At 42.6% G+C, this 27,227-nt stretch overlaps 1 protein-coding gene across 35 annotated transcripts in view; it reads right to left on the minus strand.

Annotated features, from left to right (window-relative positions):
• CEP89 (centrosomal protein 89) overlaps positions 1-27,227 on the minus strand; it is an 86,299-nt gene that overhangs the window by 14,394 nt on the left and 44,678 nt on the right. For 14 of the 35 annotated variants that reach the window (XM_086351739.1, XM_086351738.1, XM_086351737.1 and 11 more), the window contains 8 exons: positions 24,522-24,572; positions 24,269-24,352; positions 21,996-22,099; positions 19,877-19,992; positions 17,571-17,751; positions 3,272-3,439; positions 2,578-2,719; positions 688-777 (listed from right to left, as the gene is read on the minus strand). In XM_086351739.1, the coding sequence (XP_086207865.1) occupies positions 688-777; positions 2,578-2,719; positions 3,272-3,439; positions 17,571-17,751; positions 19,877-19,992; positions 21,996-22,099; positions 24,269-24,352; positions 24,522-24,572 (936 nt within the window). Of the gene's footprint in view, positions 1-687; positions 778-2,577; positions 2,720-3,271; positions 3,676-3,776; positions 3,823-7,573; positions 7,883-10,519; positions 10,542-17,570; positions 17,752-19,876; positions 19,993-21,976; positions 22,100-24,186; positions 24,353-24,521; positions 24,573-27,227 lie in introns of those variants that run through there. The other 21 variants (XR_015145750.1, XR_015145748.1, XR_015145746.1 and 18 more) reach the window with 10 other exon arrangements.

The following is a 27,227-nucleotide window of genomic DNA, read 5'->3' on the forward strand; positions in this document are numbered from 1 at the left end:
AGATCAAGAAAATGCTGGAGGAGAGCTGAAGATGCAGGGGATTTACTGGTTCTGAAACATCAGTACTCAGGGGCATGGTGGACCAATGTGGGATGGTGGAGCGGTCAGGGGCAAAGGTGGGGCTTGTATTAAGGATGTAGAGATACTCAAGGGATGATGGTGCTATTGAAAACAGATGGCCAGAGCAGATTATTGTTACAGCAATGGTGGAAAAATAAATTGAGCTGGCAGATTAGGTTCTGATGAGAAATGGTACAGAACCCATTATTAGTCAGATTACTTTGTGAGTCTAGACGATGGTAAACTCCCAAACTACAGCCATTATGCTGTTAGCACTGGAGTTGCTGGAAAATGTGCACAAATTGATTTTAGAAGTCCAAATGTTCATCCCATGAGATCCTAAAATCCAATTCCTTTACAAAGGAAACCATTGAGCAGATTTTAAAATAAAGTTAGTTGTATAAGAGGATATTCATTGAAATGTTATACAGTAGTAAAAGTATAAAATTTTTTTTAAGTTTATGAATAAAAACTTTTAAGAAGTACTGTTTCTGCCAGAGAAACAAAACTGCTTTACTCTGTGGACGATTAGGGACACATGTATGCAAAATGGGTCATTTTCTTAAACATGGAAATCTGACCCCAGGTAGCCAGTTTCCAGGTGAAACTGGCTAAATGTCTGCGTACCTTAATTTTCTCTTTCAACCTTCCCAAGCGAATACTGTCTTCTGTCATTCTGTTGAGAACTCCATGGTTCTCACTTTCTAAACATTTAGCCTATGGAGTAAAGCAAGAAGAAAAACAACAAAGGCTTCTTAGTTTAATAGAAAACTTAAAATATTAAAACATTCTTCTGCTAAGAGTATTATTACAAAGAGTATTACCATTCTGCCACTTCCCATCTCCAGATTCCTAACCCGTGTGTGAGGGCTGTGGGCAGAACTTGGACCAATAGCTGAGGGCGGGAAGAGCCAAGAGTGGCATGCTGGGCACCCCTCCTGCACCCAAAGGCAAATCCAAATCCCTCAAACAAGGGGGATGTAAACTTTCAGCACCTTTTCTATTCTCAGGAAATATACCATTCCTTTCATCACATCCAAAGAGTAAGTGCCAAGATGCAAATCATCAGGGAATGTTTAGCAGGAGGATTCCTACATGCTGTTTCTCATAAATCCTCTGTTCCTTATTAGTTTCTGTCATCAGAAATCAGTGAAGCGGCAAGCCACTCCCAGGACTGAGGTCATGATATGAGACAGGCTTGAATCTCCTTCAGTAAAGACAGAACTGCTTAGTCTCCATCCTCTTGAGATATGGATTGTCTCCTGACCTTGTGACCATTATTAATCCCTTGTTCCCTTGGTAACGGTTGGTGGATGTTTGGTTTGCTGATCTTTATCATTGTCGAAAGAAATTTCTTATACAACAGCCTATATATACTCACAGAAAGACCATTAAAGCACCTTTGCTCCATCAGACCTTGGGTCTCCGTGTCTTTCTTTTCTCTCTCTCTCTCCCCCTCCCTCTGGCTCTCTCACTTTCTTATCGTCGACTCCGGACCACCAGGTTCCGGTCCATTAAAGGACTCCAACAGCAAATAAACTTCTCACTTGACTATTTGAGTAATTAATAAAATTAAGGATAACAAGATGAAGGCACAATGCCATTCTCCAAACCAAATGTGACAGGCAGGAGATCCAAGAGGGATGTCACTAAAGTGGAATGACTTAGATTAACACCCAGATGGGACACAAACTTCTACGTATTATAAATTAACTGTTTCAAATGGTAAAAAAAAAAAAAAAAAAATTAAGCAAAGGTGAGCATTCCTTCTAAGGTAATATAATAGTGTCAACTGATTTTCTAGAAAGTTAAACTAAGACCCAGGTAATAAAACTTGCCATAAGTCACATGGAAAACCCATCCTAAAGGTAGGATTAGAAATGAAGATGCCAGTAACAATAAAGTAAGATATAAGGGGCTCTCACAAGGCCCAGGACAGGGTAACGTAGGGGTGAGTACTCCTGTTGTAGCTGCCTCTTTGTGCCCCTTTGTGAAGAAGGCTGAGCGCCGAAGAATTGATGCTTTTGAACTGTGGTGTTGGAGAAGACTCTTGAGAGTCCCTTAAACTGCAAGGAGATCCAACCAGTCCATTCTGAAGGACATCAGCCCTGGGATTTCTTTGGAAGGACTGATGCTAAAGCTGAAACTCCAGTACTTTGGCCACCTCATGCGAAGAGTTGACTCATTGGAAAAGACTCTGATGCTGGGAGGGATTGAGGGCAAGAGGAGAAGGGGACAACAGAGGATGAGATGGCTGGATGGCATCACCGACTCAATGGACGTGAGTCTGAGTGAACTTCGGGAGTTGGTGATGGACAGGGAGGCCTGGCGTGCTGCGATTTATGGGGTCGCAAAGAGTTGGATACAACTGAGCGACTGAACTGAACTGAAACTGTGTCACTGGGATGAATTCTATTGAACACAGATAGAATTCTTTTCTTTTCAACCTGATTTTTAAAGTATTTATTTACCTGGCTGTGCCAGGTTCTCAGCTGTAGTGCATGTGAGGAAACTTACCAAAAACACAAGGTTGTCACGCTCCTGGGTTACATTCTCTGCCAGGCCAACAAGATTTGCCAGGTACTGGTGAGCGGACATTTCATTCTCCATGGCTTTTTCCACCTGCTTTTTGAGGACATCAATTTTCTTTTGAGATCTCCTAGAGAGTGCCCCCAAATGGTGGAATAAAAAAATGTATTAGCCTGCATGGCCAGGGCACAGTGAATATCTGTATTATAAAAACAGCAAGTATGTGAGCATTTAAGTATATTCTTCATCAACCTCAATCTTCCATGAAGTTTCAAAGTGAGAATAGGTACCTGAATTTAATTTTAAAGGAAGCATTAACTATTGACTTCAAGACAACAGAAACTGCAAAATGTTTAACCCAAGTAACAGGCTAATATTACATTAATTTTTGGCTTGTGTTCTTTAAAAGGCATTTGTGAAAAAGAAATCCATTAATCCCTGGATTAGACTTTTGGGAAACACTTAGTAAAGAACTTCAAGAAATTTCAGATTCTTAAGGGTCATCATTATAACATTGGTCATATTTTATATTTTGATATTTAGTAATCTCATTTATCCCTTTCCATTTCATTGCCAATATGAGAAAAAGAAAAGATAAAGAATATGAAATAGAATATTCAATGGTCTTTTTTTAACTATTAAAAAAAGAAAAACAGTTTAAGAGAAAAAAAAAAAAACCTACCTATTTATTTTCTGTGCCTTTTCGAGTTCAGCTTCCAGTGCCTTGTTTTTGGCCATCAGATTTTTCTTCTCTAAGAGCAGGCTCTTTTTCTGTACTTGCAGGGCTGCCAGCTTTTCCATCAACTCTTCCATCTCAGCATTTTCTTTCTCTTCTTCTTTCTGCAACTGGCTGATGGACAAAAATATCACCAGCTTGCATCCAATACAGTGAGGTTAAATGAGGTGGCCACTGCCAGGCAGCCCGGGGGGGTCCTTTGGAGGCCTCTGTGGGAACAGCCTCAGGCAACCCCTGGGGGAGTTGGTGGGGAGTTCCTGCAGGGCAGCAGAGAGGGCCTGGCTGTAGACATACTCCTCTGATGGTGATGATTTCATCCCTTTTTCTGCTCACAATTTTTGTTCATGTCTCTGTGTATGTATATAAATATAGTTAAAGGAAATCAATCCTGAATATTCACTGGAAGGACTGATGCTGAAGTTGAAGCTCCAATACTTTGGCCACCTGATGTGAACGAAGAGCCAACTCATTGGAAAAGACCCTGATGCTGGTAGAGACTGAAGGCAGGAAGAGAAGGGGACGACAGGATGAGATGGTGGGACGGCATCAGTGGGCGTGAGTCTGAGCACACTCCAGAAGCCTGGCGGGCAACAGTCCATGGGGCCGCGCAGAGTCGGACACGACTGAGCGGCTGAACAGCAAAAACAAATACTCCACTCCTTTCAGAAAGAATTTAAGACAGTGCGGGGAGCCGGTGAGGCATTCCACTCGTGACAAAGGTCATGAGGAAGGAGGCTCGGCATACGCAAAGGCGGGATCGAGCCTCAGGAGTCCCCCTGGATATTCTCGAGCATTTTCCCCCCAAAAACCAGAGTCTGCCTACTTTATTGCTTTGTGCTCTCACCTCTGACTTTACTGGGGGCTGTCCCCTACCACCATCTCTCTCTCTCTCTGTCAAAGAGTTAACTTACAGCTCCAATTAATAAAGTTCCTGGGCAATTAGGAGTGTTTAAATCCAAACCCCTCTGATGGCTCTCTAACTCGCCTGACAAGTTTACCCGGACTCCTGCAGCTATGCATACGATTGTTTACAGTCTCCCAGCCTCGAGAGGCATGGGAAGCTTAAGATATTCAAATAGCTTAGAGCCTCTCAGAGAGTTAAAAACTGTCAGAATAAACTAGTAAAGGATTTCATTGATGAGTCAATGCTTGTTGCCAAGTTTTCACATCCCCTGAATTGTATCCTTGAATATGTATCAATTAATAGTGGGTATGTAGAAAAAATAAGTAGTGGCCTTGGTGTTAGTAACTTTAGACCCTTAAGGTAATAAATTCTTTCTTTGTTGTAAACCCATTACACATCCGCCCTATAGGAATGCAATTTTATCTTTGGAAGATGGTGCCAAACCTTGAAATAATTACTCTTAGAGAAAATAAGTCTTTGTTGATAAGTCCTTGTCAAGAGTCATAAAATGTTAGTAGGCCTTCTGGCCAGAAGATGATGTAAATCACCTAAACCATTTGTATACGATAAATTTGCAGGAAAGAAACCTTGGTTTTTGATAAGAATCAAAGACTGCTGACTTTGCATCCCCTATTATCCTCTATGTGTAACTTAGGGTATAAAAGCCCCTGTTAAAAATAAAGCTACGGGCCTTGTTCACCAGCGCTTGGTCTCCCCATGTCATTCTTCCCTTTAACTTCCAGCTGAGTCTCCATCTGGAGCGCGGAACCCACCACGCTTACTAATCATGCCTGGGCTTCTAAGACCCACTCGAGAAGGTGTCTAGGGTGAGGCACCTTCCGCTATTCGAGAGGGCGCCTGCGGCCTACGTAAGTGGTGCAAACTTCTTGTCTTGAAGTTTTATTGGTCTCCCGCGTAAACCAAGCTACTCAGCTTCTTTTCTCCACTGAATTTTCCTACTGAGCTATCCTCATTCTATTGTTCTCTATATCTCTAATTAGCATATAAATAGTCGCTGACGCCGTCTCCCCTTCGAATACCCTGGATCAGCCGGGGCTGGTCCTCGGCAAGACAGCTCTTTTTTTTTCTTAACACAGTTATAATTGCCCCTCCCTCAAATCCTAAGGCTAAAACAAATTCTATTTCAGACTTAAATAATTATGTTTTTTTTGATAAACAAACGATAAAACAAGGAGGGCATACAAATAGTATATAATTCTGGCAAAATGATGCTTGAAAGAAGATTGTTCCTTCACTGGTTTTCTTGCTCAATTTTCCTGAAATAACCGAGAATGAACAGGTATGGCCACACACCCAGAGGCTACTGGGTGAGATACTGAGAGATGGGGGCTCTCCAGGTACCACGGAGTCTCTTTGGGTACCACATGGGGCTTCCTTCCTGGCTGGCTGGCTACTGAACAAGCCTCACACTGTATATGTTTGGGGTTGGCCTCACTTGCCACACAATTTCAATGACTTCAGCCTGAGTTGGCTCCCTAAACAGTAATTTTCTAAACAGTTTCCACTTTTCCACTGTTTCCTAGTTGACTAGTTTTAGTTAGTCAAAGAGTGGACACCCCACAGAATTGATGTTTGAATTAAACTCACCTTTTATCTTTTTATTTGCTGTTTTTTTAAATAATCTTTTTATTTTATATTGGAGTAAAGAAGATTAACAATGGGATAGATTCAGGTAGATAGCAAAGGGACACAGCCATACATATACATGTATCCATTCTCCCCCAAACTCCTGCCTGGTCCAGGCTGCTACATAACACTGAGCAGAGTTTGAGTTCCCTGTGCTATAAAGTAGGTCCTTGTTTGCTATCCATTCTAAATACACAAGTGTGTACATGTTGATCCCAAACTTCCTAACTACCCCTTCCTTCCATCTTTCCCTCCTGGTTCTCTGCTGTTTTTTGTTTGGATTTTAGAATTTTATTTAAAAGTGTTTTCATCGCTCACTTGGTAGCAAAATCTAGTTCACAAAATCAATCAAAAAGTTCATAATGAAGAGCAACCAAAGACAACAGGAAATGCTGGGAAAGTGCTGCTGGGTGTGCACAGCTACCTCAGAGAACAATATGTCAAAATCTAAAATGTGCATTTACTCTATGGCCAAACAATGCCACCTCTACCTATATATTTAGGGAAACATTAATCTGCACAAGAAAGTTTACTGGGGCATTGCTTAATGGAACAAACTTAGAAACAAGTAAAATGTAGCATTTCATATGGAGAACATCTGTAAACTGAATGGGAAAAAACTCCAAAAGCAAAAACCTATCAACTTGGCATTGTTTACCCAGTGAAATTATCAATAAAGTTTAATGATTTTTCCAATAAAAGTACTGTGAATCTTTCTATTCCTATTTGTGAGGCTTTGTTAACAGTACCTCCCTTCCTCCTTTCCTTTTTTTTGCGGGGGAGGGGAGGGATTCTTCTTCAAAATGTCACTGTCTATATATTTATTCCTACAAAGAAATATGATTAAATTTTTAGAAAATATTATTTATTTGGCTGCACAGGAGTCTTAGCTGTGGCATGCAGGATCTTTAGTTAAGGCATGTGGGATCTAGTTCCCTGACCAGTGATTGAACCTGGGCTCCCTGCATTGGAAGTGCAGTCTTAGTTTTTTATAAATTGTTTCTACCAATTTTGCAAGAGTTCACTATTATTTATTTTTAACTGAAGTATAGTTGATTTGTTAACGTGTTAATTATTGCTCTACAGCAAAATGACTCAGACATTTATATATATCTACACACACACACATTCTTTTCCATATTCTTTCCGTTACGCTTTATCACAGGATATTGAATATCGTTCCCTGTGCTACGCAGTAGGACCTTATTTATCCATTCTGTAAACAGAAGTGTGCATCTGAAACCCCAAACTTAAAATCCACCCCTCTTCCACTCTCTTCCTCCTTGGCAACCACCAGTCTGCTTTCTATGTCTGTGATTCCGTTTCGGTTTCATGATGGGTTCGTGTTATATTTTAGATTCCACGTATAAGTGATATCATATGGTATTTATCTTTCTTTCTGACTTACTTCACTTATCCAGTTGCATCCATGTTGCTGCCAATGGAGTTGTTTTGTTAATTTTTATGACTGAGCAGTAGTCCCCTGCATTAGGTTGGTACAAAAGTAACTGTGGCTTTGTATTGCTGAACTTTGCCATTTGATATCGGAATACATTCTTAAATGTGGCTATGTTCTACATGATTTCAATGTGCATTTCTTGCTTTATGTTTTTTGCTAATGACTTATTACTTGCTGTTTATTTTATATTTATTATAGACCACAGAAGTGACGTTAGAAAAAAAGCAAATTCGAGCTATTTTCTTTTTTTTTTAATTTTTTTTAATTAATTTTTTTTTTCCAAGCTATTTTCTTATTTGGATTCAAAACGGGTCATAAAGCAAGACAGACAACTCACAACATCAACAATGCATTTGGCCCAGGAACTGCTAACGAAATTACAATGCAGTAGTGGTTCAAGAGGTTTTGCAAAGGAGACAATGGCCTTGAAGATGAGGAGTGTAGTGGCCGGCCATCGGAGGTTGACAATGAACAACTGAAAGCGTCATCAAAGCTGATCCTCTTACAACTGCACAAGAAGTTGCTGAAGAACTCAACATCGACCATTCTGCAGTTGTTCAGCATTTGAAGCACATTGGAAAGGTGAAAAAACTTGGTAAGTGGGTGTCTTGTGAGCTGACCGAAAATTTTAAAAAATGGTTGTTTTGAAGTGTCATCTGCTTTTACCCCACGCAAAAACAATGAACTATTTCTCAACTGGATTGTGATGAAAAGTGGATTTTATAGGCAACCAGTGATGACCAGCTCAGTGGTTGGACTGAGAAGAAGCTCCAAAGCACTTCCCAAAGCAAACTTGCACCAAAAACAGCTCACAGCCACTGTCTGGTGGCCTTCCACCTGTCTGATCCACTACAGCTTTCTGAATCCCAGCGAAACCACTGCATCTGAGAACTATGCTCAGCAAAACAATGCTGCTGCTAAGTTGTGTCAGTCGTGTCCGACTCTGTGAGACCCCATAGACGGCAGCCCACCAGGCTCCGCCGTCCCTGGGACTCTCCAGGCAAGAACACTGGAGTGGGTTGCCATTTCCTTCTCCCATGCATGAAAGTGAAAAGTGAAAGTGAAGTCGCTCAGTCGTGTCTGACCCTTCTCGAGGCACTGAAAACTGCAATGCCTACACTGGTCAGAAGGGCCTAACTCTTCTCCACAACAATGTCTACCACACGTCACACAACCGACACCTCAAAAGCTGAACGAATCGGGCTACAAAGTTTTGATTCATCTGCCATATTCACCTGACCTCTCTTGCCGACCGATGACCACTTCTTCAAGCATCTTGACAACTTTTTGGAGGGAAAATGCTTCCACAACTAGCAGGAAATGCTTTCCAGGAGTTCGTTGCATTCTGCACGGATTTTTATGCTACAGGAACAAACTTATTTCTCATTGGCAAAAATGTGTTGATTTTAATGATTCCTATTTTTGATAAATAAAGATGTGTTTGAGCCTAGTTATGATGATTTAAAATTCACAATCTGAAACCACAATTATGTTTGCACCAACCTAATATATATGTACTGCCTCATTTTTGGAGAAGGCAATGGCAACCCCCTCCAGTACTCTTGCCTGGAAAATCCCATGGACGGAGGAGCCTGGTAGGCTGCAGTCCATGGGGTCACAAAGAGTCGGATATGACTGAGCAACTTCACTTTCACTTTTCACTTTCATGCATTGGAGAAGGACATGGCAACCCACTCCAGTGTTCTTGCCTGGAGAATCCCTGGGACAGGGGAGCCTGGTGGGCTGCCGTCTATAGGGTCACACAGAGTTGGACACGACTCAAGCGACTTAGCAGCAGCAGCCTCATTTTTACCCATTCATCTGTTGAGGGACATTTAGGTTGTTTCAATGTCCTGGATATTGTGAATAGTGCTACTATGAACATAGGGGTGCATGTATCTTTTTGAATTATAGTTTTGTCTGGATACATGCCCAGGAATGGGATTGCTAAATCATATGGTAATTCTATTTTTAGTTTTCTGAGGAACTTCCATGTTTTCCACAGTGGCTGAACCAACTTACATTCCCACCAACAGGGTAGAAGGGTTCCCTTTCTCACACCCTCTCCAGCATGTTACTTGTAGAATTTTTAATGATAGCCATTCTGACCAGCATGAGGTGATACCTCACTGTAGTTTTGACTTGTACTTCTCAAAATTAGCAATGTTGAACAAGGTCTCATGTGAATATCAGCTCTCTGTATGTCTTCTTGGAGAAATGTCTCTTTAGGTCTTCCGCCTGTTTTTCAATTGGTTTTTGTTGTTTTTGCTATTGAGATGTATGACCTATTTGTTTATTCTGGAAATTAAACCTTTGTTGGTCACATCATTTGCAAATATTTTCTCCCATTCTGTAGACTGTCTTTTCATTTTGCTTAAGGGTCTTCCTTGGTGGCTCAGCAGTAAGAAATCCCCCTGCAATACAGGAGATGCAGGTTCGATTCCTGGGTCCGAAGATCCCCTGAAGGAGGGCATGGCAACCCACTCCAGTATTCTTGCCTGGAGAACCCCATGAGCAGAGGAGGCTGGCAGGCTACAGTCCATGGGGTTGCAAAAAGTTGGACATGACTGAAGCGACTGAGCATGCATGCATGGCTTCCTTTGTTGTGGTAAAGCTTGAAAGTTTGCTTACGTCTCATTTATTTTTGTTTTTATTTCTATTGTCTTTGGGAGACTGATCTAAGAAAACACTCGTACGATTTATGTTGGAGAATGTTTTACCTATGTTCTCTTCCAGGAGTTTTATGGTGTCACATCTTATGTTTAAGTTCTTAAGCCATTTTGAGTTTTTTTCTTTTTAATTTATTTTTAACTGAAAGATAATTGCTTTACAGAATTTTGTTGTTTTCTGTCAAACCTCAACATGAATCAGCCATAGGTACACAGCTTGTATACGGTGAGAGCGTGTGTTCTCACTTCATTGATTTGCATGTGGCCGTCCACCTTATCACCACCACTTGCTGAAGGGGCCAGGTTTTCCCTATTGCATATTCTTGCCTCCTCTGTGGAAGATTAAGTGACTGTAGGTGTGTGGGTTTATTTGTGGGCGCTCTGTTCTTTCCCACGGACTCGTGTCTTTTTCTCTGCCAGTGCCATGCTGCATTTATTTTTTTGGCTGTCCTAGGTCTTTGTTGCTGTGTGCAGGCTTTCTCTAGTTGTGGCGAGGTGGCTTCTCATTGCAGAATACGGGTGTGCAGGTTTCAGCAGCTGCAGCACACAAGGTCAGGAGTCACAGCCCTAGAATGTAAGCTCAGTAGTTGTGGCACATGGTCTTAATTGCCCCATGGCATGTGAGATCTTCCAAGACCAGGGATCGAACCCACATCCCCTGCATTGGTGGTGGATTCGTAACCAACGGACCACCAGGGAAGTCCCTACATTGCTGTTTTGATTACTGCAGTACAAAAATCAATTATTTCTAATGATATATTTGTAATTTGTTTTCTATATATGGAATTGTACCATCTATGAATAATGACACTATTATTTCCTTCTTCCCAAACTTTATAACTTTTTTCTTGCCATGGGCACTAGTTTCCATTTCGTAACAATGTTGTTAGTGTTGTTTAGAAATGGTATCAGAGGGCATCTTTGTCTTGTTTCCAGCCTCAATAGGAAAGCGTATAACATTTCACCACTAACAGTGACATTTACTATTGTTTTATTTTTTAATAGAACCATTAAGGAAGTTCATATCTATTACTAATACTGTTTTTAGAAGCTTTTTTTTTTAGGGCTTCCCTTGTGGGTCAGCTGATAAAGAATCTGCCTGCAATGCGGGAGACCTGGGTTTGATGCCTGGGTTGGGAAGATCCCCTGGAGAAGGGAAAGGCTATCCACTCCAGACTTCTGGCCTGGAGAATTCCATGGACTCTATGGGGTTGCAAACAGTAGGACATGAGCGAGTGACTTTAATTTTAGAGTTTTTACATCTAGAAGCATAAGTGAAAATGAACTGTAATTTTCCTTTCTTAAACCATCACTGTTGGCTTTTGGCATCAAGGTTGTATTTACCTCAGAAAATGAGTTAGAGAGCATTAACTCTTCTTCTGTTCTTGAAGAAGGGTTTATGTGAGACTGGAATTATTCCCTCCTTGAATATTTACAGAGTTCTCTCGTGAAGGTTTCTAAGTCTATAGTTTTCTTCAAGGGAAGATCTTTGGATTCAATTTCTTTAATGACCGAAGGAATATTCAGGTATTCTTTTTCTTTATGAGTCGGTTTTGACAAGCTGTATTTTTCAAGGAATGTGACCATTTCATCTAAATTTCCAAATGTGTTGATGTGAATGAACTTTTTTCTGAGTGCACACAAATTTAAACATCTACCTGATGGACTGAACCCTTTATCCCTATGAATTGATCCTCTTTGTTAAGTAGAGTTTTTTTACCTTAGCATTTATCTTGTCAGATATTCATGTAATTTACCACTTTTCTTTTGGTTTGTATTTGAGTAGTATAGCTTTATCTGCCTTTTTCTTTTGAACTCCCTGCGTCTGCTTGGGGTGTACATCTTAAAGGCAACACAGAGTTGCTGTAGAGAGTTCTGGTAAACCACTCCATGACCCCGCTGCCTTGGCATCCATTTTCTGTGGCCAAGAGGCCCGCAGGGGCTTTGAAGTAACACTAGGCCCACTCTGGAACACAGGCCCTAGATAACAGCCAGCGGAGTCACAAGTCAATGTAAGTTCATGGCATGACTCCCCCAGGGACGCCTGTGAAAGGCACTCTTCCCCACCTCCCAGGGCCTTCCCTTTGTGCACCCTTTAGGTAAGATCCTTCCCCATCCCCACTGAAGCTTACCAAAACTCTGCTCTTCTGGCTCTAGCCCAGGAACCCCAAAGCATTCCACCCATGGACCCTAATAAAGGCGTGTGCCCCAGGTCCTGCCAATTTCTCTCTGCCTACACCTGCCCTGACCTCCCACGTGACCCCACAAGGAGTGCTCTGTACTTCCTCCAGGACCTATGAGTGATGAACTTCTCCACTTCACTTTTCCTTTGACTGATACATTTGCCTTTCAATCTAATATTTTTACTTTGTGTTTTCTATTTTCTCACTTGTTATTTTTTTGCCATCATTTGGATTAGTTTTTAAATCATTCTTTCCCTATACTGGTTGAGAAGTTAAACACATACTGTTTCCAGAAATTTCATCACACATATTTTCAAATAATAAAATCAACACCTTTATCCATCTTCTAAATGATAGACTTTAGAACACAAATTCCATTTACTGCCTCACTAATTACATGCTGTTTTTGCTGTACATTTCAATTCTATGTATTAAGTCCCTAAAGCTATTATCATTATTGGTACACAGAATCAATGTTTACTTATATTTATCCACAAATTTACCACTATCTTTTACTCTCAGTTCTATCCTCCTCCTCAGACCCCCCACCTTGAGTTCCTTTCCTCCTGATTCATGCCTTCTATTTTACTTCTATTTTACTTTCCTCCTGATTTATGCTTCTATTTATGCTTCTACTTATTCCTTCTATTTATGCCTTTAATGCACATCTGCTGCATGGTTGACACTCACTTTGGTTTAGAAAAATATCCTTATTTGACTTCATTTCTAAAAGGGCTTTTCTCTAGTAAGAAAATTCTAGGTTCCACAGAGTTTGCTTATATCCAGCACCCTGAAGTTAACATTCAAGGGACCACAACATCCCTGTTAACACCTGCTGCCACTGAAGTCCTCTGAAGGAAACCATCCTGGCATAACCCAGGTATTGCCATCAACTGGGGAAGACTCTCAGATATCCTATCTCCAACCACTACTTCTGATTGAATATATCCCCCCATACTGCCTCCTGTCTCCAATCTAGTGGTACCTCAACCACTGAACACTCATGTCCTCCTGAGTTTTTAAAAAAAATTTTCTGGATGATTTAAACCAACTTAATTTTTTCTTAGTTTGGCTGCGCCGGTCTTAGTTGTGGCACGTGAGATCTTTAGTTGCGGCATGCAAACTCTTTGTTGAGGCATGTGGGATCTAGTTCCCTGACCAGGGATCGAACCCAGGCTCCCTGCACTGGGGGCGTGAAGTCTTAGCCACTGGACCACCAGGGAAGTCCCACCCTGAGCTATGTTTCACTTGAACATATTTCAGTTCCCCACTTCACTTCAGCTGTGTCTAATCTGTAGGTATGCCCATCCACTGAGTTTGCAATTTAAGTTATTGTGCTTTTCAGTTCTAAAAATTCTATTCCTTCCTTTTCAATCCCACTATTGTCACGTTTTATAGTTCTCTGAAGACAATCTGGAGCTTGTCTTTTCTTTCTCAAAGCACAATAGCTGCTTTAGAGTCTTTGATAATTCTAATACCTGGACTCCTCATCGTTATTTGCTATTGTTTCTACTGGTTCCGAGTCACTGTCTGGCTGGCTTTCTCTATGTCCTGGATACTTCCCTTGAAACATTTTCAGAAGAGGCCTTGCTTCAGAGAGGACTGACGGCTGGTTACTTCCGGTCTACCTGACCTGGGGACGTAGCCCCGAGGGTCCCAGCTTACTGTTCACTTGTGGATGACGGATGTGTCTCGTCCAGAGTCTTTCTCATTCACATGCTGGGTTCTGTGGGTCCTTTCAATCAAGGGCTTCAGAGATCTGGAGATGCCTTTCAACTATGAATATCTCCCTTTCCATTTTCTTTAATCTCTTTGAGATTCCTGATGATCTGAGGCTGGGCCCCTTAGATAGGTCTTCCATCTATTACTTTATCTCTCCATTCCCAACTGTTTGTTTCCTGATGTTCTCAGTGAATCCACAAATTTATCTTTCAGTCCTTCTACTGATTTTTTTTTTTAAATTCTGGTAATCATTAAAAATTTTTCTTATTTAATGATTACACTTTTTTGCCATGGCATTTTATCCTTTTAAACTCTCCTTGGGAGTTTCTTGGTGGCCTAGTGGTTGGGATTCTGGGCTTTCACTGCTGTGGCCCAAGTTCAATCCCTGGTCTGGGAACTAAGATCCCACCAGCTGCACAATGCAGCCAAAAAACTCCTTAGTTTTCTGTATTATCTAAGTTCCCTTTGCTGTGAGTCTCTCTGCTTATCTAGGTCTCTCTCCACTGTAATTTCTTCCCCTTATAACCAATGCTTCAACATGCCTAATAGTCTGTTCTTATTTTAGGATGAAAAAGTGAGTATTTGGTATGTATTATATAAGGAGATTGTCCTTCTGGTGCCTCCCTGAGCAGGCATATTACTCACTGACTGCTGGCCAGGGCTCTGTCTCTGTAGGTGGGTTATGTGAATAGTCAGCTTCACTTTAGGATACAGGGCCCCTTTGCCCTTTAAAAGACTTGCCTTTTACAGACACCACTAGTCATTGCAAACCTCAGCTCTCCCCAGAGGAGTCTGCTAAATTTCTTTAGCCAGGTGGGTTGACATCTGATATCTCATCACCCCTGCTGAGTAGGCTCAAGCTTTCTAAGTGACAATAAAAGCACAAGTAATCTAAGCTTCAGGGTGTAACCAGCTGTCCAACTCTGAGTCAACAGGATAGCTCACTAGGAAAATAAGCTTCTCCTGTTCCCTATGTCACGGTTCCTTCCAGGCACGGCTGCCAACAGGTAGAACAAGCAAGACAATGTGGGCAAGTCACTTCAGGTTTATGGACTGCACTGCCTTCAGCAGGATAGGAGAACGACACCCAGGCACCTGACCTAGAAGCTCACCAGGCACAGGTTCAACTTCACCCTTTTCTATAAAAATTAAAATCTTTTCTTCATGATCTCACCTTCGCCTTAGGTGTAACCTTTCCCAACTTCTCCTCAGACCCGGCCTCGCTGTAGGAGCTAGTTCGACAGCTGCTCTGCTGCTAATTAATAATTCCTCTTTCATCTGTGGTCTGGAAAGGGTACCCCTAACTGAGGCAACCAGAGGACACAAGCCCTGAAGCCTCAGAGGCTTCAGTGAATTCACATCTTCTGTCTCTGATGAGTCCATGCCCCTTTTCCTATGTTAGATTCCCTCTCCAATCAAACACCAACCCTTCCAATTGTGCCAACAGGCTAACCCCTCCCCACCTCCACCTCCTCTATCCCCTGTCCCACCTGTCAACTTGGAGCCCAAGGCCTCTCAGCAAAAAGCTTTCCCTCCTGTAGCGTAAAGGCCTGACAGCCAGCTTTCCTGACTGGAAAGTCCTATGAATTAGAACACTTGGAAAATAGAACACACACACACACACACAAATTTACTTTACTCATTATGATGGTTAGTTTTATGTGTCAATTTGCTAGTCTATGGTGCCCAGCTGTTTGGTCAAATACTAGTTATATGTTACTGTGAAGGTATTCTGTAGATGTGACTAACATCTCAATCAGTTGACTCTTAAGTAAGGGAGATTACCTAATACCATTAGCTGAAGATCTTGTGAGTAAAAACTTCAGTTCAGTTCAGTCGCTGAGTCATGTCCGACTCTGCGACCCCATGAATTTCAGCACGCCAGGCCTCCTAAACTCACATCCAGGAGTCAGTGATGCCATCCAGCCATCTCATCCTCTGTCGTCCCCCTCTCCTCCTGCCCCCAATCCCTCCCAGCATCAGAGTCTTTTCCAATGAGTCAGCTCTTCGCATGAGGTGGCCAAAGTACTGGAGTTTCAGCTTTAGCATCACTCCTTTCAAAGAACACCCAGGGCTGATCTCCTTTAGGATGGACTGGTTGGATCTCCTTGCAGTCCAAGGGACTCTCAAGAGTCTTCTCCAATACCACAGTTCAAAAGCATCAATTCTTTGGCTCTCAGCTTTCTTCACAGTCCAACTCTCACATCCATACATGACCAATGGAAAAACCATAGCCTTGACTAGACAGACCTTTGTTGGCAAAGTAATGTCTCTGCTTTTCAATATGCTGTCTAGGTTGGTCATAACTTTCCTTCCAAGAAGTAAGCATCTTTTAATTTCATGGCTGCAGTCACCATCTGCAGTGATTCTGGTAAAGTAGTAAAAACTTAGGCTTCCCAAAAAGAATTCTGCCTCAAGACACAGTTTCAGTTTCCAGTCTGAGTTTCCAGCCAGCTGGCCTGCACTATGGAGTCTGGATTTGCTAGCCCCCACAACTGTATGAGCCAATTCCTTAAAATAAGTCTCTCTTTCTCTCTCCAAATATATATATACACACACACATACATATCTTATATATATCCCATTGGTTGTTTCTTTGGAGAACCCGTAATTTCACCTGCTAAACATAACTGCTATTGTTATTTTTCCATCCTTTCATTTCATTTTCTATGTATTTATGGTATATAAGTAATTTTACACACATATATGTAACTATAGACAGACAGACATATATACACGTGGAAGTGATCAACTCATCCTATTCATCTCCGTTAACATGAAGATTTTCACATCCTGGAAAAACCCCTCAGGGCCAAGACAAACTGGGATGGCTGGCCAGCTTAATCACACACACACATGACACACATCTCTTTTCTTTTTAAATAAAATTGTAATCATTCTGTGTGTATTATTATGTAACCTAATCTCTTCACTTACAAATATATTGTGGCTATCTTCCAATGTCAAAAACATTCTTTTGTGACATGTTTAATGGCTGCACCATATTTCATTTTATGGGTCTATCCTTTCATTTCAGCAATTCCTCATTAGTGGATGTCTAGATTTCCAGTTATATTAAATTATCTTTGGTTCTAAAAACAAGAGGGGTTTCCCTGGTGGTCTAGTGGTTAAGAATCTGTCTGCCAATGCAGGGGACACGGGTTTGCTCCCTGGTCTGGGAAGATCCCACATGCCATGGAGCAACTAAGCCCGTGAGCTACAACTACTGAACTTGAGCACTCTAGAGCCTGTGCTCCACGTGAGAAACCACCGCAGTGAGAAGCCTACGCACTGCAGTGAAGAGTAGCCCCCACTCACCACAACTAGAGAAAGCCTGGCAGCAACAAAGACCCAGAGCAGCCAAAAATAAATAAATCTTAAAAAAAAAAAAAAGAAAGAGAGAGGTTGGAACTGTAGGGGGGGAAATACATACAAATATATATACACATACATACATATATATATATACACACACAAAGTGCAGACTGCAGCCCCCAAGGATGGCCAGGTTCCACTTTAATAAAACATCTACCATTCTCAGTCTTGGACACCACGGCTGGTACAGCTAAATGACACAGAAAAAGATGGAGTACTCTCTCTCCACCTGCCTGTAACACATGCACAGTGATGCTTAATACTTCAAAAGATATTAAATCCTTACCTTTTAAATTCATTCACAATTGAAGTGTGAACTTCCATTGCAACTTTGCTGTCCAACTGTATCTGTAGTTCTTGGCATTCTGTACGTAAAATTGCTAATTGCTCCTTACTTTCAGTTAGCTCCTTTTCTTGGCTCTGTGTTTTAGTCTCTAGAAGCATCAGCTGTTTAGTCAGTTTAGAAACTGAAACACAAAAGAGATGGATAAAGACTTGGTACAAAAAAAAAAAAAGACTTGGTACAAAAGACTTAATAAAGCATGATTACAGATTACTAATACCAGTGACAGCTCTCAAAAACTTATCTTTAAAAAATCCATTGGAGACCTAGAAATTAATATCAAATCTTTGTTCATAGAAATTATGGTCCCTATATTAAGTAACCACTAAATATACCCTAATGGCAGAAAGTGAAGAGGAACTAAAAAGCCTCTTAATGAAGGTGAAAGTGGAGAGTGAAAAAGCTGGCTTAAAGCTCAGCATTCAGAAAACGAAGATCATGGCATCTGGTCCCATCACTTCATGGGAAATAGATGGGGAAACAGTGGAAACAGTGTCAGACTTTATTTTTCTGGGCTCCAAAATCACTGCAGATGGTGACTGCAGCCATGAAATTAAAAGACGCTTACTCCTTAGAAGAAAAGTTATGACCAACCTAGATAGCATATTCAAAAGTAGAGACATTACTTTGCCAACAAAGGTCTGTCTAATCAAGGCTATAGTTTTTCCAGTAGTCATGTATGGATGTGAGAGTTGGACTGTGAAGAAAGCTGATCGCTGAAGAATTGATGCTTTTGAACTGTGGTGTTGGAGAAGACTCTTGAGAGTCCCTTAAACTGCAAGGAGATCCAACCAGTCCATTCTGAAGGAGATCAGCCCTGGGTGTTCTTTGGAAGGATTGATGCTAAAGCTGAAACTCCAGTACTTTGGCCACCTCATGCGAAGAGTTGACTCATTGGAAAAGACCTTGATGCTGGGAGGGATTGGGGGCAGGAGGAGAAGGGGACGACAGAGGATGAGATGGCTGGATGGCATCACTGACTTGATGGATGTGAGTCTGAGTGAACTCTGGGAGTTGGTGATGGACAGGGAGGCCTGGCGTGCTGCGATCCATGGGGTTGCAAAGGTCAGACACAACTGAGCGACTGAACTGAACTGAACTGAACTATACACTTTCTTACTGGAGATCAATATATTGATATTATTGTTAAATACAGAATACTTAACAGGACATGATTCCAGGCTTCAAGGCCCTTACCTTTCAAAGACTGAAGCCTTAAGTCACACACAGATGTGCAAACATACAGCACGATGTTGACCCTAAAACTGCAAGATTTTTAAGGACATTTTTAGTATTACCCAACTAAGGACAGATTTGTTTTTCTTCCCTTTCCTCATTAATTTTTTTTGTTTACTGTCCTATATTTAAAGTAAATCATAAATATTTTCATCCTAAGTGACATGGAGGCATGTGATATTAAGATGTGCCCTGGACATCTGAAGCTAGTACTTAGAGAAGTAGAACTTAGCCTCCTGGGACAGGGTGGGACACATGGGGAGAGGAGGAAAGGATCTGATGGAGATTTAATCTACAGCAGCACCTGCGACGCTGCAGGAAGGCTGAGAGCACAGAGAAACTGTTTAGAGAGCCAATGCTATGCTATGCTAAGTCACTTCAGTCGTGTCCGACTCTGTGTGACCCCATAGACAGCAGCCCATCAGGGTCCCCTGTCCCTGGGATTCTCCAGGCAAGAACACTGGAGTGGGTTGCCATTTCCTTCTCCAATGCATCAAAGTGAAAAGTGAAAGTGAATTCGCTCAGTCGTGTATGACTCCTAGCGACCCCATGGACTGCAGCCTACCAGGCTCCTCCGTCCATGGGATTTTCCAAGCAAGAGTACTGGAGTGGGGTGCCATTGCCTTCTCCAGAGAGCCAATGGTTCCTACTTATTTACTCATTCAACAGATTCTGGGGGATAGACCCATAGGTTCTTTCAAATATCCATCTCACATGATTTTTCCTGCTTATGTTACACACTGTTCCCCCCAAACCCAGTTTTGCTGACTCTAAAGTTGTTATCTATAACTGATTTACAAAAGACAGAATAATTACAGAGTCCTAAGAAAGCGGTCACTGCATCATGGGTGATGACTGGATATGCTGTAACAACTGCATTTCAGTAAAAAAGAATATATTCTAAAAAACATGACTTCCCACCATTTTCAAGTGGGGGAGGGGGGAATGCCATTGGAAAATGACACAATGACAATGTCACAGCATCAGCACCGCTTATGGGAAAGACTGCTCACCTTCCTGGAGACGCTCCCGGTGGGTGTCCTTGGCTTTTCTTTGCTGAATCTCCAACTGCTCTATCAACAACTTGTTTTCTTCTAAAACCAGTTCTGCTTGAGTCTGAAGCTGCCGCCTACAATTGATTTACAAAATTAAATACTGCCATTCAGGTGCACCGTGCTTATAGACACACTCCTGATTCTACAAGAAAGCAACTGCTATGCTGTCGGTAATGAATATCTGGACATGTTATAATATTAAACATGTTATTAAAACAGCAAGTTTTTAATTTCCACCAAATTGGGGGATAAGACAGACAGAAGCTTGATATTAAACTGCTTTGGTAACTTCTTGTTTTGTTTTAAAAACAATTGTATTTCTTTATCTTCGATTGTGCTGGGTCTTCATTGCCACGCAGGCTTTTCCCTAGTTGCAGTAAGCAGAGTGCAGGGGACAGGGAGCAGCCGCCAAGGAGGGCAGACGAGGGCATGACTGGGAGGGGGTTTGGGGGCGGCAGGAGCTCTGCCTACAGAGTGCTCCCAAGCTCTGGGAGCCATCCCCAAAGTCTCACAGGAAGATAGTGAATTCAGAGTATGGGGTGGGGGCTGGCCACAGGCCCTGCTCAGACCTAACAGCACCTACTCACATCCACCCTGTGGCACAGGCCACCACCCCAGAGCAGGATGCAGATTTCAAACTCTTATGGACAGGACTGGGGAACACAGTGGGCATGCGGATTTCCAAGTGCAGCCTTTATTTATTTATATATTTATATTTTAAGAAGTAAACAGGTCTGACTTGAAGCCATATAGAAGGTTGGAGAAAGAATCTGAGGGTTCTTGTGAGACTCCTGGAAGCAGCCCAAAAGACCTGCTTTCCAGGGCACTAGTCAAGGAGGGTTCGAGGGGAGACATGCTAGGAGCCTGGAACCCTGAAAGAAAAAATCCAAGTTCACCAGCAGAAGTCACAATACACCAGGCAGGATCCAGTAGCCGTTCAACCGGTCCCAGTTGACACGGCAGTGACCATAAAAAGAGGGAGAACCCACCTAAAGATAAGAATGCTATTGACTGGACTCCAAATTTCTAGCCATCACATATAGAAAATATCTAATTTTTTTTAGGGATGTTAAGACATTAAAAAAAAAAAAAAGCTAAATATAACATACCTACCCAAGGCAAAAAAGATCTATCTGAATAGTTTCTGCTTGCTGGGTCCTGCTTGGGTATTGCCTTTAGACGTCTGAAGACATTTACTTTCTCAGATGTGCTGATGAGGCATTTGTTGCTGTGCTCGATGAACAGCACCTGGCCCTGCCCTGAGACGCTCACAAAGGAGGAGACACACAGGGAGGCACAGTGTGGCAGGTCCCAGGACAGTGTGCATTTAGGGAGAGTGCCTTCAGAGAGAGCTACCTATCAGCACCATTCGAGCAGGGCCCCGACGAGCGAGCAGGAGCGAGGAAGGGGCTGTTCTGGTGTGGGGAGGGGAGAAAGCCAGCAACGGGACAGCAGCTGTCAAGGTATGGAAGGCGCAGGGCAGGTGGGATCCGGGAGTGCAAGGCCCCATCCTAGACTGTCTGTCCTAAAGCCCTGCAAGCCATCAGAGAGGTCTAAGGAAGGACCTGACTCAGCAGTTTGGGGACGGGAAAAGTACCCTAGAAAAATACAACCTCATGGTCCAGGGGCTAAGACTCCACGCTCCCAAAGCAGGGGGTGCGGGTTCAATTCCTGGTTAGGGAACTAGATCCCGCATGCCATAACTACAGTTCGCATGCCACAACTAAAGACCCCACATGGCCCAATGAAGACTGAAGATCCCATGTCCTCCAGCTAACAACTGGTGCAGCTGAATTATAAAAAATTAAAAGACACAACCTCAGAGGATAAAAATGTGGACAGCCAACATTTTCCAGGTTTAACAACCTACTTAGAATTCTGAAAGTAATCTTTAAAATACAAGTTTAGAATAATTTACTAGGTTTTCAGGTGTACCTTATTAATTTCTGAGAAATTAAATGTTTTAGTTAAAATATGTAAGTTAAAATTTACATATGTATTTGACAACTTAATAAACTTTATTCCTATCATCATTTCTTCTTTTAATTAGCAAAATACCAGAAACAACACCACATGCCATTCTTCATTGGTGACGGGACTACTCTTATTCAGCTCTTGATGCAGTTTCTCATTTTCTTTTACCACTTCTTGGGCTCGAATTCTAAACACTCTCATTTCCTCCTGAAACAAAATTTAAATAAACTGTAACATACACATAGGTACGTCTTTGCTCTAATGCTATTGCTCTAGCTAAAATCAAATGTTAATATAACTTATAAGCAAAGTCTCAGGTACCAGCAGCCTTAAACTCTGTACCAGCACCAACCCAGTCTAGTGAGAAAACACAAGAGAAAGCTACTATGACACAGAGCAAAGCACCTCAGGTTTTAAATACTCAGTCCTTAATTTTGATAAACTTTTTCTGTGCTGCAAATATGCAAAAAGATAAAAAAAGGGGGACAAAAAGGCAACAGATGTCTATAAATATTATAATTTTTTGTTTAAAGAATGCAGGATAAATTGGAGCTTTTTAGGTAAAAATAAGAACTGTTCATCGTAACTAAAGCCCATTTTGGTGCGGAAGGCCTTAATTAGCGTGGCAGGAAGGAGTCACCTAACTTTGTTCCTTGACACTGATGAGAGCGCCTCCCTTCCTTAAAGCCACCGGTCAGCCAGCTTCAGTGCCCACCGGCTGCCACGTCAGGACTGCTGCTCGGTCCATGTTCGACCCCATGGTCTGTCTGTGTCACTCGTGCTGGGTGGCCTCCATCCAGGCTTTTCTTGGCTGGCCTTGGCCAGCTTCGGTATCTTGGGCTGTCTTCTGGTGAGAATCTTAGGTGTCAGTACTTATCCTGGGACGCTTTTAAGTATTCTTCTCTCAGCGAGCAGACATTTATGCTTATAAAAAGCAGTAATGCCAGGCAACTTTTCTTTCTCTCGCCTCTCTGCCCAGATGCACTCCCCACTTACTGCCAGTCCACTGGCCCTTTGTCAGAACACGGATGGGGCAAGCTGCAGCCGGCAGGCCAGGGGCCTATTCTGCAAATAGAGCTTTACTGGAACACAGTCATGCCATTTGTTCACACCTGGTCTGTGGCTACCTTCATGCTACAGCAGCAGAGCTGAGTGGCTGCAAACAAACTCCAAGGACCTCCAAAGCCTAAAACAGTTACTTAATAGACGTCTGCAGAAAATGTCCCCTGAACCCTGTTTTAGAAGGAGCACTAAATAAGTACTTTTATTATGTGGATTGATATTTAACCAGTCAAGTCCAGTCTCTCAGTTGTGTCCGACTCTTTGCGACCCGACGAACCGCAGCACAGCAGGCCTCCCAATTAGCATAAGATTAATCCACCCTCTTAAAAAATTAAATGTCCAGTAGAAAATCCAGGAGGAAAGGTTCCAAATGGCATTACATGGGTCATGTGTATGGGAGAGCAGAACAAAAACAGGCTGAGTGATGCTTTTTTTTTTAAGTTGTTTGCTTTATTTTTTTGGCCAAGCTGTGCAGCATGTGGGATATTCCCATGACACCAGGAATGGAAACTATGCCTCCTACAGAGGAAGTGCAGACCAGTAGGGAAGTCTCGGAGCTAGATGACTCTTAGACCCTTCCAGTCAAGGAGCCCCGAAAAACCAACTCTTTCCTCCCTGGATCCCTTCAACTCCAGAGATACCTTTGGCCACTTAAATAGGGAACACAGAGGTAACGTGGCACAGCAAGGCATGGCACGTGTCTATAACACCAGCACAGCCTAGGTTTCCTGTACAGTTAGAATGGCTCCTCTGCTCCAGGAGCCATTCCCATGAAAGAGAGCAAGCAAGGCAGAAATGAATAAAAACCTCACTTCCCCACTGCTATCAGCAGCTTGGTAATTGGACTTCCTGGGGTCGGCTCTTTATGGAATTGAACATTAAGGTCTCCTACCTTCCCCGTCTGCCCAAACGTCCCTTTTACCAGCGCTGTTTGCAGCTGCACAGGACCAGAGAAGCAGCACCTCTCATGGCTGCCTTCTCTGCATCCCAGGATCCCAGTCCATGCTGGGCTGCCTGTCTGGGAGGCTACGGCTTCCAACGCAGTGGCTCTCCGTCCCTGCAGACCCTCCCATCAATCCGACCCAGCCCTCCTGCTCTGGCTGCCACTCCTCCTGCCTCCCCGCTCCAGTCCCTCCCTCTTCCTTCTCCCCACCCCAACTCTGCTCCACTCCCTCCTTCTTTCTTTCCTTCCTGTAACAAACACTTGAGTACCTGCCAGGAGGTGGGTATACCTGTCTTCAAAATGTTGCCTCCAGGTTTGAATTGGTCTTCTCTTTTACAAACCTTGTCCTTCCGAGATGTTTGCCAACCTACCTGAAGGCTGGCAATGAGCTCATCCTTCTCTTTCATCCTGTCTTCGTAGGCCAGCAACAAGGGGGACAGGTATTTAATATCCACCTGAACATAATTGAATAAAGAAGGTTAATACCTTTCTTACAACTCAACACAACCGGCAGGTCTTTAAAAAGGAAAGAAAATTGGTTCGGTTTAATTCAGAATGATTTGTAACAGCTATTCAAACACAATCCAGAAAATATGGGCCTGAAATTAAATAACTTTCACTTACCAACCAGGGTGGTGTAGGGCCCTTTGATGGTAGGCCTTCGATATTTAAACTCTAAGGATAAAACAGAGAGTGAAGACAAATTAAATTACTGAAGCCCAGGCACTCTGGAGCCTCTGCCATACAACTACTGAGCCCATGCCACAAGTGAAGTCCGTGCCATAACAAAAGATGCTACATGCCACAATGAACACCCAACACGGCCAAATAAACAAACAAGTAATAAAGAAGAAAGCAAGGTGATCATAAGGCTCATCTAGTATCTTCATTCTCCCCACGATCACAGTGCAGCCTGCTGTCTGGTGTCTGTAAACAGCTGTATTATGTATCCTGTTTGGTTTTCTAGTTGTTTACAGTAAGAGGCCAAACCTGATATGAGTAGTTCCATCAGGGCTAGAAACAATGGCCCTGATGGAATAACTCCTTATTCAAAAAAAACTTTCTAATGTGTTTATCATCTCATGATTCATTCAGCAAACACTGCAAGTTCACTAAGTCATTATGGACATTACCGCACAATTGTCGTTTTTAAGGACTTTATGGTTCAACTCAGAGACAGGTCTTCTCACACAGGTTAACATCACACACAAATGTAGAACAGGTAGAATGCGCCTTAAAAGGGACACAAACAGAAGTCTGCAGTGGTTGGAGAGCGAGATCAGCCCCGCTGGAGGGGTCAGGGGAGACTGGCATGGAGAGCGCGGCAGCTGCACAGGGCACAGTGGTGTGTACACGTGGCAGGGGGCAGGGGCCAGCGGCCAGTCACCGGGCCTGCCGCTCACAGCCTTTTGAAAGAGAACTGGCTCACTCTAGGGAGCCTGTTTTGGATCACAGGACTCCAGGAGCTATCATATTTTTGTTTAAAAAAGGTTAACATTATGTTAAGTGAAAGAAGTTAGTCACAAAAGACCACCTACTGAACGAGTCCATTTAATTTTTTTATATATATTATCCTGTATTTATTTATTTACTTTTGGTCACATCATACAGCATGCAGGATCTTACTTCCCCAACCAGGGATCTAACCCATGCCCCCCCATGCAATGGGACAGCTAAGTCAACCACTGGATCACCGGGGAAGTCCCTGTATGACTCTGTTTATACAAAGTATTCAGAACAGGCAAATCCACAGAGACAGGAGGTAGATTAGTGGTTGCCAGGGCCAATGTGGGAGGTGGGAAGAAACAGGGAGGGACTGCTAGCAGCTGTGAGAGTTCTTGTTACGAAGAAAACATTCTGAAATTGTGGTAAAGGTGGAACTGTTCTGTGAATACACTACAAAGAAAGTCACTGAACTGTATACTTAAAATGGGTGAATTATATCTCAAAGCCATCGGTCGGGAGCCGCGTCAGGCATTACTGACAAAATGGGGGGGTACGGCCCCAACCCCCTCTCTTTGTCCCACAGGCACGGACCCGGGATGAAGGAGTTAGGCCTTGTGATTCTGACTTTTTTTCCCTCTCCTCGGCTGAGTTGACTGAAAAGGAATATTAAGGTGCTTATTGTTCTTGAGAGGAGCATGAGAAGGCACAAAGCCTTCTACAGCTGTGCTCAGAGAATAATTCATAAAGTTAATCACTGACATTTGTTTAAGGACTTTTACAAAAGAGTGTTCCAGGATGAGCACGTAGGCCGCAGCTTGAGGCCATGGGAGGGATTGCTATCTGAAACCTATTTGTGAGGAAAATGTTTATGGCAAAGGAGTTTACTGAATTTAGGTCTTAAAAATAATTAAAATAACTAGAAGTTAAAGATTTAAGGAATGTTGTAATGTTAGCATATTTTACTATAGCTTATAGAGGTTAGGAATTTTAGATACTAATAGCTAGAAGCCATTTTAAGAAATGAGCTCAGGATGTTAGGGGAAACAGGATTTAGAAAGATAAGAAATAAACTGAGGAATGTAGCATGAGTTACAATGTAATCACAACTATAGGACACATAAGAGGAAGTAGATAATAGATGGTAAAGCTGATTCTGAGAGAATCGCTGAAGCAGGAACTCTGTTTGAAGGGCAACAATGATTTATGGAGATAATAAATCTGGGTGAGGGGGAACTGAAAATGTCAAACGTCTGACATAATGCTTTCATAAAAGTATAAAAGAAAATCTTAAACTTGAAATAAATGTGCAGTCCAAGAAAACTGAGAGGCTGAGTCGTTACTTGCCGACACCGTCCCTCCCTTCAGGTTGAAACCCTGGCTGCTGGAGCTGGACTCTGGCAGCCATTATTTAAAACATTTAAACCTCAAGTCCTACTTCAAACAGAAAGGAAACAGCCCATAAAGGTGCCCTCAACTCCCAGGAGTCACATGGGAACTCTGTGCATATCAGGCTCCCCGCCTCACCACCGACCCCCAGTGGGGCTGGACAGCAGTACAGCCCGACGACCCCACCCCACCACCAGCCCCCACACGTCCCTCACACACACGAGACTCCAAGGTCCAGACCTGAGCAAATGGCTCCTCCCGCCATTCCCCACAGCCTCTGCCACAGTGGCATGCTGAGTGGGTGTCGAATTTTGCGATCCTTCTAAGGTAAAACCTAGTCTGCTTTCTTCTCTGATTACACACCCATCACTGTACATATTTACCATTTATTGCTGGGGGGTGGGGGAGAGTAAACACAGACTTTACTCTCTTGGCAAGCTTCAATTATAAAATACAGTATTATTAATTATAGTCACCATGTTATATTGGGTTGGCCAA

The sequence above is a fragment of the Bos grunniens genome, chromosome 18, assembly GCF_055505025.1.
Source record: "Bos grunniens cultivar Pamir isolate PY7600 chromosome 18, Bosgru_T2T1.0, whole genome shotgun sequence".
Taxonomy (NCBI): Eukaryota; Metazoa; Chordata; class Mammalia; order Artiodactyla; family Bovidae; genus Bos; species Bos grunniens.